Source organism: Pleurodeles waltl, chromosome 11, assembly GCF_031143425.1.
Source record: "Pleurodeles waltl isolate 20211129_DDA chromosome 11, aPleWal1.hap1.20221129, whole genome shotgun sequence".
Taxonomy (NCBI): domain Eukaryota; kingdom Metazoa; phylum Chordata; class Amphibia; order Caudata; family Salamandridae; genus Pleurodeles; species Pleurodeles waltl.
The window spans coordinates 242,293,384-242,305,038 of NC_090450.1; the positions used below are offsets into that span (position 1 = coordinate 242,293,384).

Here is an 11,655-nt window from a genome sequence, read left to right on the forward strand (position 1 = left end):
GCTGGAGGGAGAACAAGGCACAGGTGAGAGGGAAGGCTGGTTGTAGGATGCAACCTCTGCCCATCTGACTTTACCCCAGGATTTAGCTGTCAAACATATGACTGGGGAAAAATACTTTCAGAGTGTTGTTTGGTCTGCGCGGTGTCAGCCTCGCAAGGTAGGCTTACCTCAGATTGGCACGCGACGGCCAGGGAGGCAGAGAGGGGGGCTTTCTAAAGACAAGCCGTACTCAAGTCCAGTCTAGCAGCAAGGTGCCAAAGCCGACTTCTGTAAACTGCCCGACATACAGCACCCCTTGTAGGCAACCATGCCTCACGTTCTCTCATTTGTCTGCTGTGTATTATGGCAGTGCACCAGGGCATGTAGATTTTTTGACAAAATGCAGTGCTTTCAGACAGTGCTTGAAATGGAAAATATAAAGTGCAGGTATCCTGTGCCAGAGTACCTGCTTTTTTCCAAAAAGTGCCGGTACTCTCCAATTAAAAATATTACGTTTTCCTTGAGATGCGTCAGTACTTGCCCTCTCCAAATAAAAAAGCGCCAGTACTCGTACCGGCCCACTTAAAGCACTGCAGTTTCAGGAAAGAAAAAAAAAACAAGGTCGATGGTATGCGAAGCACTCAACTTCTGCCCGGCGAGATCGCACTGTGAAAATAGAGAAAAAGTAGTCCACAAACCCAGCGACCCTCGCATGTTTTCTGTACTTGGTCGCTGCGCTCAAGGAGGACTAACCACCGGAAAAGGCATGACGTGTGCGTGCCTTCCACTAATCAAAAGAAGCGGATTCTAACAGGCAAGCCAACTTGCCAATAAAAGACAATGGGGCTCAGAGCCCTTTTCTAATACCTAAAGCGTCTCGCTAGCGATACGCATGCGCATGTGACGCAGGCTCGACCCTAAAAATATGAGCACTCCTAGTACAGATTCCGGAAATCATTTTGATTTTGGGTGGGGATTTTACCATCATATGAGATTAACAGAAGAACAGATTTTCGGCCAGTGAAGCGTCCATACTCAAAAATCGATAACACCTGGACGGTTTTGTAGGGCAATGGGAATGGATGACATATGGAAAATTGCACACTGGGCTAAAAGACAATACTAATTTCATTCAACAGCACATACTTACTCCAGACTGAACTATATCTTTATCATGCTGAGCATAGGGCAAGCGTTCAGAAAGATGCCTATAGGAGGTATCAAGAAACCACTGACCACTTCAAACAACTATGGATGCCCGAAATCTCAACATGTTGCTTTTAACAAAATTAATGGAGATGACAGATTATTATCACCAGGAAAATGATTGCACTGTAGTCCTAGGTGATACTTAGGGAAGCATACAAAGTAGAGATGTAGAATGGTGCTAAACCAAGAATACGTGGAAAGAGAACACACTATGAACATGAAAGAGACAGAGGAGCCCTTCATGGTTATGGAGAACTTTTAGAATGAGTCTGGGGACTTGGGCCGTGGTTTAATTCTTGGCAGTAGATGGGAGTATCCTTAATACCAAGCATACGATCCACACCCAAATTTATACACAAGGCAGACCTTAGGAATAGTCACGTCAGAGGCTACTCCGTCTTTGCCATGATTAATCTCTGCCGATGGGCTAGCAAAGTAAGGGACGTCAGAGGCCAACCTGTCATTTTGCCAACCTAATTTAGATGGTTGGAATTACAGGTCAGTTTTCATTGTCCGCTTGTAGTGATATTTGTATTTTGACCACAGACTTTGTGTAGCACCACTCTGCACTTGGCTTGGATGTCCACCATCAAACTAGTGATCACCAGTTACAGACTCCATTTTGTATTCAGCTTAGCCTTAGTTTCACTGCTTCACTGTCATGTTAAGGGTATGAGTGGTTTTCCATACAAACATGTTATGCAACGTGTTTCCTATTTCTGCATTTACTCTTTCTCACCAAACAGCTAGGACATATTATCACCGAAGAGCTAGGACATAATATGGAGGAGTTAGTCAGTCAGCACAATAAGGATGGTACAGCAGGGAACGGCTTAGGCTTGGGAGAGACACCTTGCGAAACTGGCCAATTCCAACCTGTTTCTTCCAACCCTGACCCAAAATAGCCAGCAGGAGGGGATTTTTCAGAAAGCTCCTTCTTTGGGTTTTTAAAGATATAAAAGAGACTCTGATCGACAGTAGGAGATTCAGAGACCTCAATCAGGATTTAGATGTCGAATGCCTGATATATATATTTCCCATGAGGGTCGAGATCTCTTTATCTCACGGTCGAACGGGGTCATCTGCTTGCTGGCAGGAGAAAGATGAAATACCTGACAGGCCCTACGGTGATTCATTTTTTTTTTTATTATTTGCTTTGAATTGTGTATAAATATATATCGATATAAGTGTTTGTATCCTTCCATGTATATATTTGCTGTTTATAGATTGAAGATTCTTTATACATGGTCTTACTTCATGGTTGCACATTTTAAAAGTACACTATTCAAACCTTACTTCACGAGCCTTCCGAAAGGCTATAATAAATGTCTTCTTCAGATTAAGAAGTGCGTTCCAGAGAATCTTTTCGACTCCTTTCAGTGTGTATATTTTGGCTTAGTCAAAAATAAAGCAAAACACCGCACCACCAGGAAAGCCTTGGAGTAAGGGGGAGGGAAAACTGCAAAAAAATCCTCTTCGCACTATCAGTCCCCATGGCTATGGGAGAAGCATTTTATTTAAAAAAAACAAAAAAAAATCCAGTTTCAGTATTATCTTTTTGAAAATAAAAAAAGTAAACTGTTTGATACAGGACTCCATCCCGCTGATGGACCTCTACACCAAAGAGGAAAATGCACTGACAGGAACCAGGGTGGTTCCTGCCAGTGCTTTATAAACGACTGCCAGCCTGGCGGACATTTATAAATTTGGCGTTGGAGTAGTCTCAGCCTGGCGGACATAAAGTCCTCCACTAGGCTAAAGGAGATTAGTCCATCCGCCAATATAAAAATTGGGCCCTTAAATCTTTACCGACACAAAGCCAAAAGAAGGAAGTATTTGATACTCTAGAGGAGAATGGCACGGAGAAGCAATATCTAAATGCTCAAAGGTTGCCTGCAAGAAACTAGAAATTAAACAGGCAAGGTGTTGGCATGTTTAAGCAAAAGGGACAGCATTGACTGCTGGGAGGGAGCTCTACAGACCTGGTAGAATATATACTTCCACTCCAATTCATTAAGCTTCATGCCACAGAGATCGACAGGACTGAATATCCATAGATTATACAATTGCATAGTCTACTCCCTCAGATAATCCAAATAAGTAGCAATACAATCAGTTTACACAAACACATGGGCTGTTAACATTAGCCATTAGGGATTGGTCCCGAGGTGTCTTTCTTGGCTTAGTCTGCCCTTTAAGGACTATGGCCAGAACAACTGTTAAAGAGGAGATTTTCCACACCCTAATCTTCACAAGGCTACAAAAGAAGAGTGCCATTGTCCCCTTTACTCTTTGCCTTACTAATGATCCAATGGCCTGTTGGACCAGGCACGCGCTAGTTAAGAGACCTTTGGGGGGTCTGAAAACTTTGGATGCACACATATCTTTGTTTGTCAATAATATACTGCTGTATGTCAAGGACCTAAACTCCACATTAAATAGGTTACAGGTCATTAGTAGGACGTTTGGCAAATACAAGCCCTATATTAACTAGGGAAGCCTGTATCTTGCGACTGGCTGGAAGCCCCAGGCCACTTGCTACTTCTAGGTAAATCACTAGGGTTTAAAATATCTGGAATTATTTGTCTAAGACAACAGGAAATGTTTTTAGGAAAATAATTTGACGAAAGCCCTGTATCAGTTTCGGTTGGGCCTGCTACATTGTCGTACACTCTTCTTTTCATTTAAGGGCTGGGCCACGGCAAACAAAAAAAAAGTATCTCCCTGCCGATTAATACACATTCTAGATTAGGCTGTTGGGTCTCTGCAAGTCTCACTAGGTCCACTGCAAAGGTGAAAACATTAATATTCACTCTTCAGGATAGCTGAAAATATTACTGGGCCACTATGCTGTTAATTATTCAAAGGGTATTCTCCCTCCCTCCAGAAGTCCTCTTTAACCACAGAAAAGCATGCCTTGATGGAGAAAGGCTATCTATGAGTGCTATTGATAGGGAATACCATCCTTAGGCATAAGAAATGGGGAGGAGTACTCACCAAAAAGTCCAATGCGTTGGAATGGATTATTGCTAGACTCCAGGCCCTAGACGGTTTTGAGCCTTGCAGTAAGTCAAAAACTCTACAATGGGTGTGATGATATATGGGAGCAAAGGGCCTGATGTAGCTCGGATACCTGCAGGTCGAATACAAACTGAATAAGAACGAAACCGATCATGATCCACAATGTAAACATGTTTTGAATGTTAACTTGATTGAGACGTGCCAGATGGTTCACCGCGAGAATACAGACTTTTAACAAGGCCACCTCAGTAAAGGGGCACAAGTTGGAGTCTAACTGTCGAAAGGTGGTGCATGCAGCCAGAGGATGCCCACAAAAGTTTGAGATTTGCAGAAACTGATTACTCATTATAGGCTGACCAAATTTTTACACCAGAACCTTACTAATGTAATGTAAATGGACACTCCTACATCATTTTCATACCACTTAATGTTTTAAATACGGTTTTGGTTTATGGCTTATAAAAACATTATATTGTGACCTTTAAAAATAAACAATGTCATGCTCACGCCAACAAAAATACTGGCCAAACCAATATTATGTATTCTCTGTGTTAACTATCAAAGTCAGTACAGTTGTTAAAAATATTGAAAGTCCTATGTCGCACACGGTGTGATGCTCGTCTGAAGTCTGTCAGTTTCAGCTTTGTATCTCTAGTGCAGGACCTGCTGGTCCGCATCACCTTTTGCACTCCAGTGGCCATTCCACGTGTGTGTGGAGGCGTAGATAATTCCACGTGCTATCTTCTCTAACTGCACAGGCTCTCATTCCCAGCAGGAACTTTCAAGCCAACGAGAATGCTTAACAAACCACCTGGGCAACTGAGACGGTCTTTGCGTTCAGGCTGCCCCAACGCATCCCCTGTACCGAATAATAAGTGAACCAGGTGTTATCTCCTACCGAAGGGTAACATCATTGCCCAAACGACACGGGGACTAGCTCTCCGGCATACACTTTAATCAGGTTTCCCCCGCCGTCAGAATCTACTGGGTATGACATTTCCAATCTTCTTACATTTTTTTTAAAAAAAGTTTCTCTATACTTAAAGAACATTTCTGAATGGTTTATACCAACCTTGAGGTGCTTGAGACTGAAAGGGAAGGGGTCTCCTGTACTATGAAACCAAGGAAGAGACTGAGTGAATAAAGAAACAAGCCCTTTCTCCAGGGTGCCTGCTACCGTAAAGAAGGGTAAACCTATGCTGCGTGCTAATCAGCAAATGTAAAAAGCTGCTTGGGGGGCACCATATGGATTCAAATAATGGTGTAATAATTTGAGGCTTCAATGTGACAGAGTTTTTTGTTTTTAAGAGGTAATGTAAGGGTGACACCAGCTGAGTTTTGGAGTGGGTCGTCCTAATAAACAAGCATTGGCAAAGCCAACAGGTTTTGCCTATTGTCCTTGTCATTTTTTAATTTTTTTTTTTAGTTTCAAGTTATTTTGGACAGCAGCTTAGCTGCTCTGCAATATGTTAAAAAAAAAAAAACATTGACAAAGTCAATATAATTTGGATAGGCACAACCTATTGCTTTGACAGTGCTTGTTAAGTGGTTCTGATTGAGCGAGACATGCACATAGACATTTATTGCACACCCTGTAAATGAGTTAGCTCAGTGAATAGAATGCATGCCATTGTGAGTAGACCATGAATAAAACAAATCCACACCGCAACCCTAAAGGTCACTGTAAATGTGCTACAGGTTGCTAGCTACCTGTGGTTTGAAATATTAAAATGTTTGTTAATTGTTAACACAACGGCATTGAGTAAAGTATCTGGTGTCCATATAAAGACCTCCAAAGCCTTCAGGCTGGACTCACATTTTCAAAATTTTATTATATTGCAATCCATTTTCGGAAACCTATAAATGATGTTTTTATTGTGTGAAAAAGTAAGCAGCATTCTGATAAAGCATTTCCTTGTAATAATCCACGTGTATAGAGGGTCTGCAATCTATAATCAAACAAGAGGGTGTTTCTTAACACCACAATCTTAAGGAAAGGTGTGCTTTAGTAAAAGATACACACACATGGACATTGCAGCCACACTGAGTGATATAGCTCAGTGGCTGAAGAATCTGCCGCTATGAGCAGGCCATGAATGAAAGAAATAGCTCAAGAGCAACACTAAGGCTCACTGTAAATGTTCTACAGGTAGATAGCTACCTGTATTTGTAAATAATATTTAAGAGGTTTGTAAGTTATTAAGTGTAACACTATTTAGTAAAGTAACTATTAATCATTTAAAATATTTAAAAGCCATCGCGACATATTTTAATTTAGAAAAATGTTTTTCAACACCCACGTTCTTGAAAGAAAGCTGTGCTTTCTTAAAAGATAAACAAACATCTACACTATGCCCCTACTGAGGGTGGGAGCTGAATTTGCTGTACAGCTGCTGCTGTGAGCAGGCCATAGCCACTTGTAAAGAGGGCCCAAACTCTTTAATAAAATGAGAGTGCAACACCCATGATCTTAAAGGAAAGGTATGCTTTATAAGGAGATAAACATACACATACATTGTACAACCAGTGAGCGAGGTAGCTCAGTGTGTAGAGCGCCTGCTGCTGAGAGTGTGCCATGAATGAAATAAATATCCCAAGCACAACACTGAGGCCACCATAAATGGTGCACAGATAAATAGTAATTTTTAAGTTATGAAGTTGTTAACGCGTCCCAATCTAGTTAATTTATTCACTCTGGGACTCGTTTTAGGCCAATGAATCTTTTGACCCTGATTGAAGACACCTTAGGACGAGATAACTGATCAACATGTCAATCAACAAGTCAATAACGTCATCAATTAGACTCAGAAACCACCATGACCTTTCAGTCATGAATAACCACACCACATTAGTACAATTTTGTGATGTTTATCCCCTATTGATTACAATTCAACTAGCAAGTTTATTAGTCTCAAAACCATGAAACACATCAGCATTGTCATAATCTGGCAACTCGAATAAGAGTTCATCAAAGCAAAGATCACAAACATTAGCACATAGCACGACGTCAGCATGAATTAACCTTAGCAGAGTATCATTAGTGCATCATTCAACAAAGCATTGGTCCAGTCATTTGTCTATTTGCGTCCGTTTTGTGAACCCCTTAACTAAACTCGAATTAGCATTGGCATGTTGGGCTTCATGCAAAACAATTTAGTAATACAAATTTGGAAAACATCTATCTATGGTCTCTGTCAAAAGAAGCAGTTGGTACCTAGAAAGGAAAGGCAAACAGACAATTACAATTTCATCATCAATAGTTATCCTCCGTAATGGGTCAGCATACAGAGACAGTCTTGGTCCTCAGGACATCAGTTGACTCGCCATCAGCCAGGGAATTCAGCAAGACGGGTAAAGAAGGGACACTTCCCTCAGAAGGAGGAGTATAAGACGGGCAAGATAAGGGCAAGGATGGTTTGAAGAACCAAACGGCAAAGTCTCTATGTACAGTGACAAAGTGTCTGGGTCATAGCAAAAGTTCGCAATGGCATCTCCTAATGGCTCCTTGTGTCCAAGGTTTTTATCCCTTTTCTGTTGTACAGTCCCCTAATTTCTGATTGGATAGGGTTGGCACCCAACTATCTCCATCCAATGGGTTTCATTGGTAATATAAAAATGTGTCACCCCATAACAGTTCTCACGTAGTTTATTGGTTCTTGTGATTGACGTCTCCAGCGGGAAGAATGTCCGGTATGATTTCATACTCTCGTGGTCCTCTCGCATCCTCAGTCAGTAGGTCCATTGTCTGTACCGGTTTAGGCGACCTGGTACCTGTATCTAGTCTACACTGTTGCATTCAGCAAAAATGTTTCCTTGAGCAAGTCGAATTTCATGAGAATGGATCTACTACGGTTACACTCATCTTCTAGCTTTGGAAAAATAAGAGTACATGTCCTTCAGCAAGTCAGCACACTGCACGTTAGAAAAACACATTCAATATAAAACCGGGCAGCTAGGCCTCGGCTCATGCTAACTAAGGCCTATTGATTTCTTAGCAAAACTATAATATATAACTCGAAATATTAGTACAAAATCATACAGTAATGTATCAATTATTTCATTACTAGTCAGCTTCATTAATCATTGCATACATTGGTGGCCACTCCCCGTGGGCGAATTTCAGGCGCGTTTTTAGCATTAACACATAAAAACATTTTCTATGCGGCATTATTATGCATTAGTTCATAAACATTTCATGTTAATTTTGAGTATAGGAGCTACGCTCCCTCAAAGTCTCACAGCATGCGCCACCACAGAGTGGGATAGCTCAATGGTTGTGTGTCTGCCGCTGTGAGCCACCCATAGCCACTTGTAAAGAGGGCCCAAACTGTTTTAAAAAATGAGAGCATAACACCCATTATCTTAAAAGAAAGATGTGCTTTAAAAAAGATAAACATACATATACATTGTACCACCAGTGAGCGCTGTAGCTCAGTGTGTAGAGCGCCTGTGGCTGAGAGTGTGACATAAATGAAAGAAACATCCCAAGCTCAACACTGAGGCACACTATAAATGTTGCACATTTAAATAACTGCCGAAAAAGAAGCCCGGTATGGATCTGCAGTTCATCTAGCTGGACAGTATTTGAAACTCTGTAGCACTACATGCACTTATTTCCATAATATTTATCACATTTCCCTCAGAACGTAGAGCAAAAAGGCCGTACTGTGTTGCCAAGAAGCAGTGGACTCAATGTCCCTTTGTAGACTGCAGCACAGACCCTGGCCGTATCGAAACTGGTTGTGTATTGGAAAAAAATGAGCAAGGAAAGTAATACAACCTGGTGGGGAGGGAGATTTGGGCAAAAAAAGGGGCTTCACTAATGACTTTGAAAAAGCAAATACAGCGTGCTTGAGCAGACGGACTGCAGACACCTGCATTCCTAGAGATTGCATTTGTAAAAGTAAAAAATATACATTGGGAAGTATGCGGTCAGTCGAAGGGCAATGGCCAATAACCAGTGAATGGACGCTGTACCTGGTCTAGGCTCCACACAACGGCAAAGCAGAGAGCAGGAGGTGAAAGTACGGCATGCTGGCCAATCACAAGCGACATTGCAATAAACAAATGGGAAGTTGAGGTAAGGTGTGGGTTCTAAGACCCTTTTAAGAAGTTTTTAACTCACAAAGAGATTTGCAAGCACAGTGCGCAAGTGCGCACATGCTGGTGAATCCTAGAAAGGATTTGCACTAGGTCCGGACTTGCAGTCTGATTTCATGTTACTAATATTACGTATTCTGAAAATACTTGTTCTATCTAAAGCACTAAACCACTTTGCACATTTTGCTGCAGGCTACCTTATGATGTGTGTTGCACACTTTTAAATTAAGGACTTACATGTCCAAAGTGCTTTAAGTTGCAGGGTAGGACCTCGCAGCATTACAAACAAACATGTCACTATTTCCCACTACAAAACTCAGGAGTCAGTTCAGTGACTGATTACATACTCAGACATCTACACTGACGGCATTAACCCAGTTTCCATGTCCTAAAAGTGTGTCTTGCCCACAGACTAATTTACCTTGAAATCATTTTTCATTTAAGGTGTGTGCGTTATATATTGTATGCATTTCCTGAAGGTGACATCCAACAAAATAGCTGCAGCATATTTTATGCTCCCCCATCTCTGGTCCCACCCCCGCCACTGAATGGCCCCGCTCTCACTGTGCTCAAGCTCACCATGTCCATACTATTTTTAATGTACTTGAGCCGCTGCTGCTTGCCTGCTCATTCTTTTGGTCACAAACTCACATTTCTTTAGAAGAATCAGAGGTCTCACTCAATAAAAACAATGACAGTAATCCCAGCTGTTTCATACAAAACTCAGCGGGCAAGCAATCCGAGATCATTTCGGTTATTGAATTAATTTTTGCATCGGCGTTCCAATCTTTAAATTTTTAATAGAACACTGCATTTCTAAAGTACAGAGGAGGAGGTACGTATATTAAAACACTTTTTTTATTATCGGGAAATTGCTAAAAAAAAAAAAGTCAAAGAAAACATTTCGTTTAGGGTTTCTTTCAGACTAGTTGCTCCATCTGTGTTCCATCTCTGAACTCAATTAGGTCGCCTCCAATTAACAGGAGAGTGCACATAGAATTAGGCTATAGGAACACCTATAAATATGAATTCGACTAATTTTGCCTTTTTCATGCAGCTCAGGAAAGAAAGAGAATATTGTTACCGGCGTTTACTTGCCTGTTTCCAAACTCTGCTTTCAGCTCCATCAAAATGATCAAGTTTCTGCTCAAACCATAGCTCCTCTGCCGGGTGGGAAGGTATGGTAACAAACTTCTGTTGATACCTAAAAGCAAACAAACCTAGGCTCAGCGAACCTAGCACAAACACACGCAGCGCCGTGGAAGCCATGTCTGCACTTGGAGTAGCAGAGAACGGGTCATATGACCTACTGTCAGCTGACAGGCACGTGCGCTGCCGTAACGCTTTCCTTGTTAGTCTAATTATTTTTAGAAGCTCCCGGACAGGGCAAAGTTCCCTTAACAACTGAAAATAAGGAAGTTCGTAGAGCTCTCTAGCTTTCAGCTTTTATGAGTGAGAACCTAATTCATGCTTGTATTTCCTTTGACTCGAGGACTTGATATACCGGTTTTCCAGGTATTTAAATACGACTACAAATCCCAGCATACAACTATAACGACCTTAACTGGGCGATAGAACTGAGACCTCTGAAGAAGAGTAAAGGAACAAGACGTGACACACAGGAAGAGGCGTCATTTTATTTTGAATGGAAGCAGACATAAAGAGATATTCTCCTGCAGTACTCACTGGGTGTTTCATAGAACTTTCAAGCAGCCTATTGTCAGGCGTGAGTATCTCGTAAAAGTCCCTGTTTCCCTATCTGTCGCCCTGCATTTCTATAATTGGAAAAGTAACACTAGTTCAAGAGCGCAAAGTACATGCAATGTCAAAGTCAATAGGTCGGGCTTTGATATAGAGCTTCATAGTGCATGGACTGATGATACAAGTGGGTTAATAAGCTTATGGTAATTTGAATACATCAATGTGTACATGCCATACTCCTGATTTATAATTATTTTAATATCTCGCTGTAGGAAGCTGGTCTGGTGTGTGGTGGGTACCCAAGGTGCTTACACCTTATCCCGGGTACAGGTATCTCCTCTTAGTGAAGTGTAGGCAGTGTCTAGAAGTCAGGCTCTCTAGATGTAGCTGTGGGAGAGCAGCCAAGCTCATTAAAAAAACCACTGTAGTCACACAGCACTTACACACGAAAGAAACCACTCAGTTGTACAAAAATAAAGGTAATTTATTTTTGGTCACACAATACTACAAAATACTAGAAGGGCAACTCTCCAATAGGAGGTAAGTAAAACTCTAATTACATACACTAGTAAACAGTTATAGGCAATGAAAAGGTTAGAATACAGTGCAAATGCAGTTAGACAATAGTGGCCCTAAGGGGAGCCG

At 41.4% G+C, this 11,655-nt stretch overlaps 1 protein-coding gene across 1 annotated transcript in view; it reads right to left on the minus strand.

Annotated features, from left to right (window-relative positions):
* The window catches only part of LOC138265619 (putative serine protease K12H4.7), a 313,417-nt gene extending 302,799 nt beyond the window's left edge, over positions 1–10,618 (minus strand). Inside the window, exon 1 of the mRNA XM_069213485.1 lies at positions 10,408–10,618. Within this exon, the coding sequence (XP_069069586.1) occupies positions 10,408–10,578 (171 nt within the window). The 5' untranslated portion in view covers positions 10,579–10,618. The remainder of the gene's footprint in view (positions 1–10,407) is intronic.
* Positions 10,619–11,655: the final 1,037 nt, after the last annotated feature.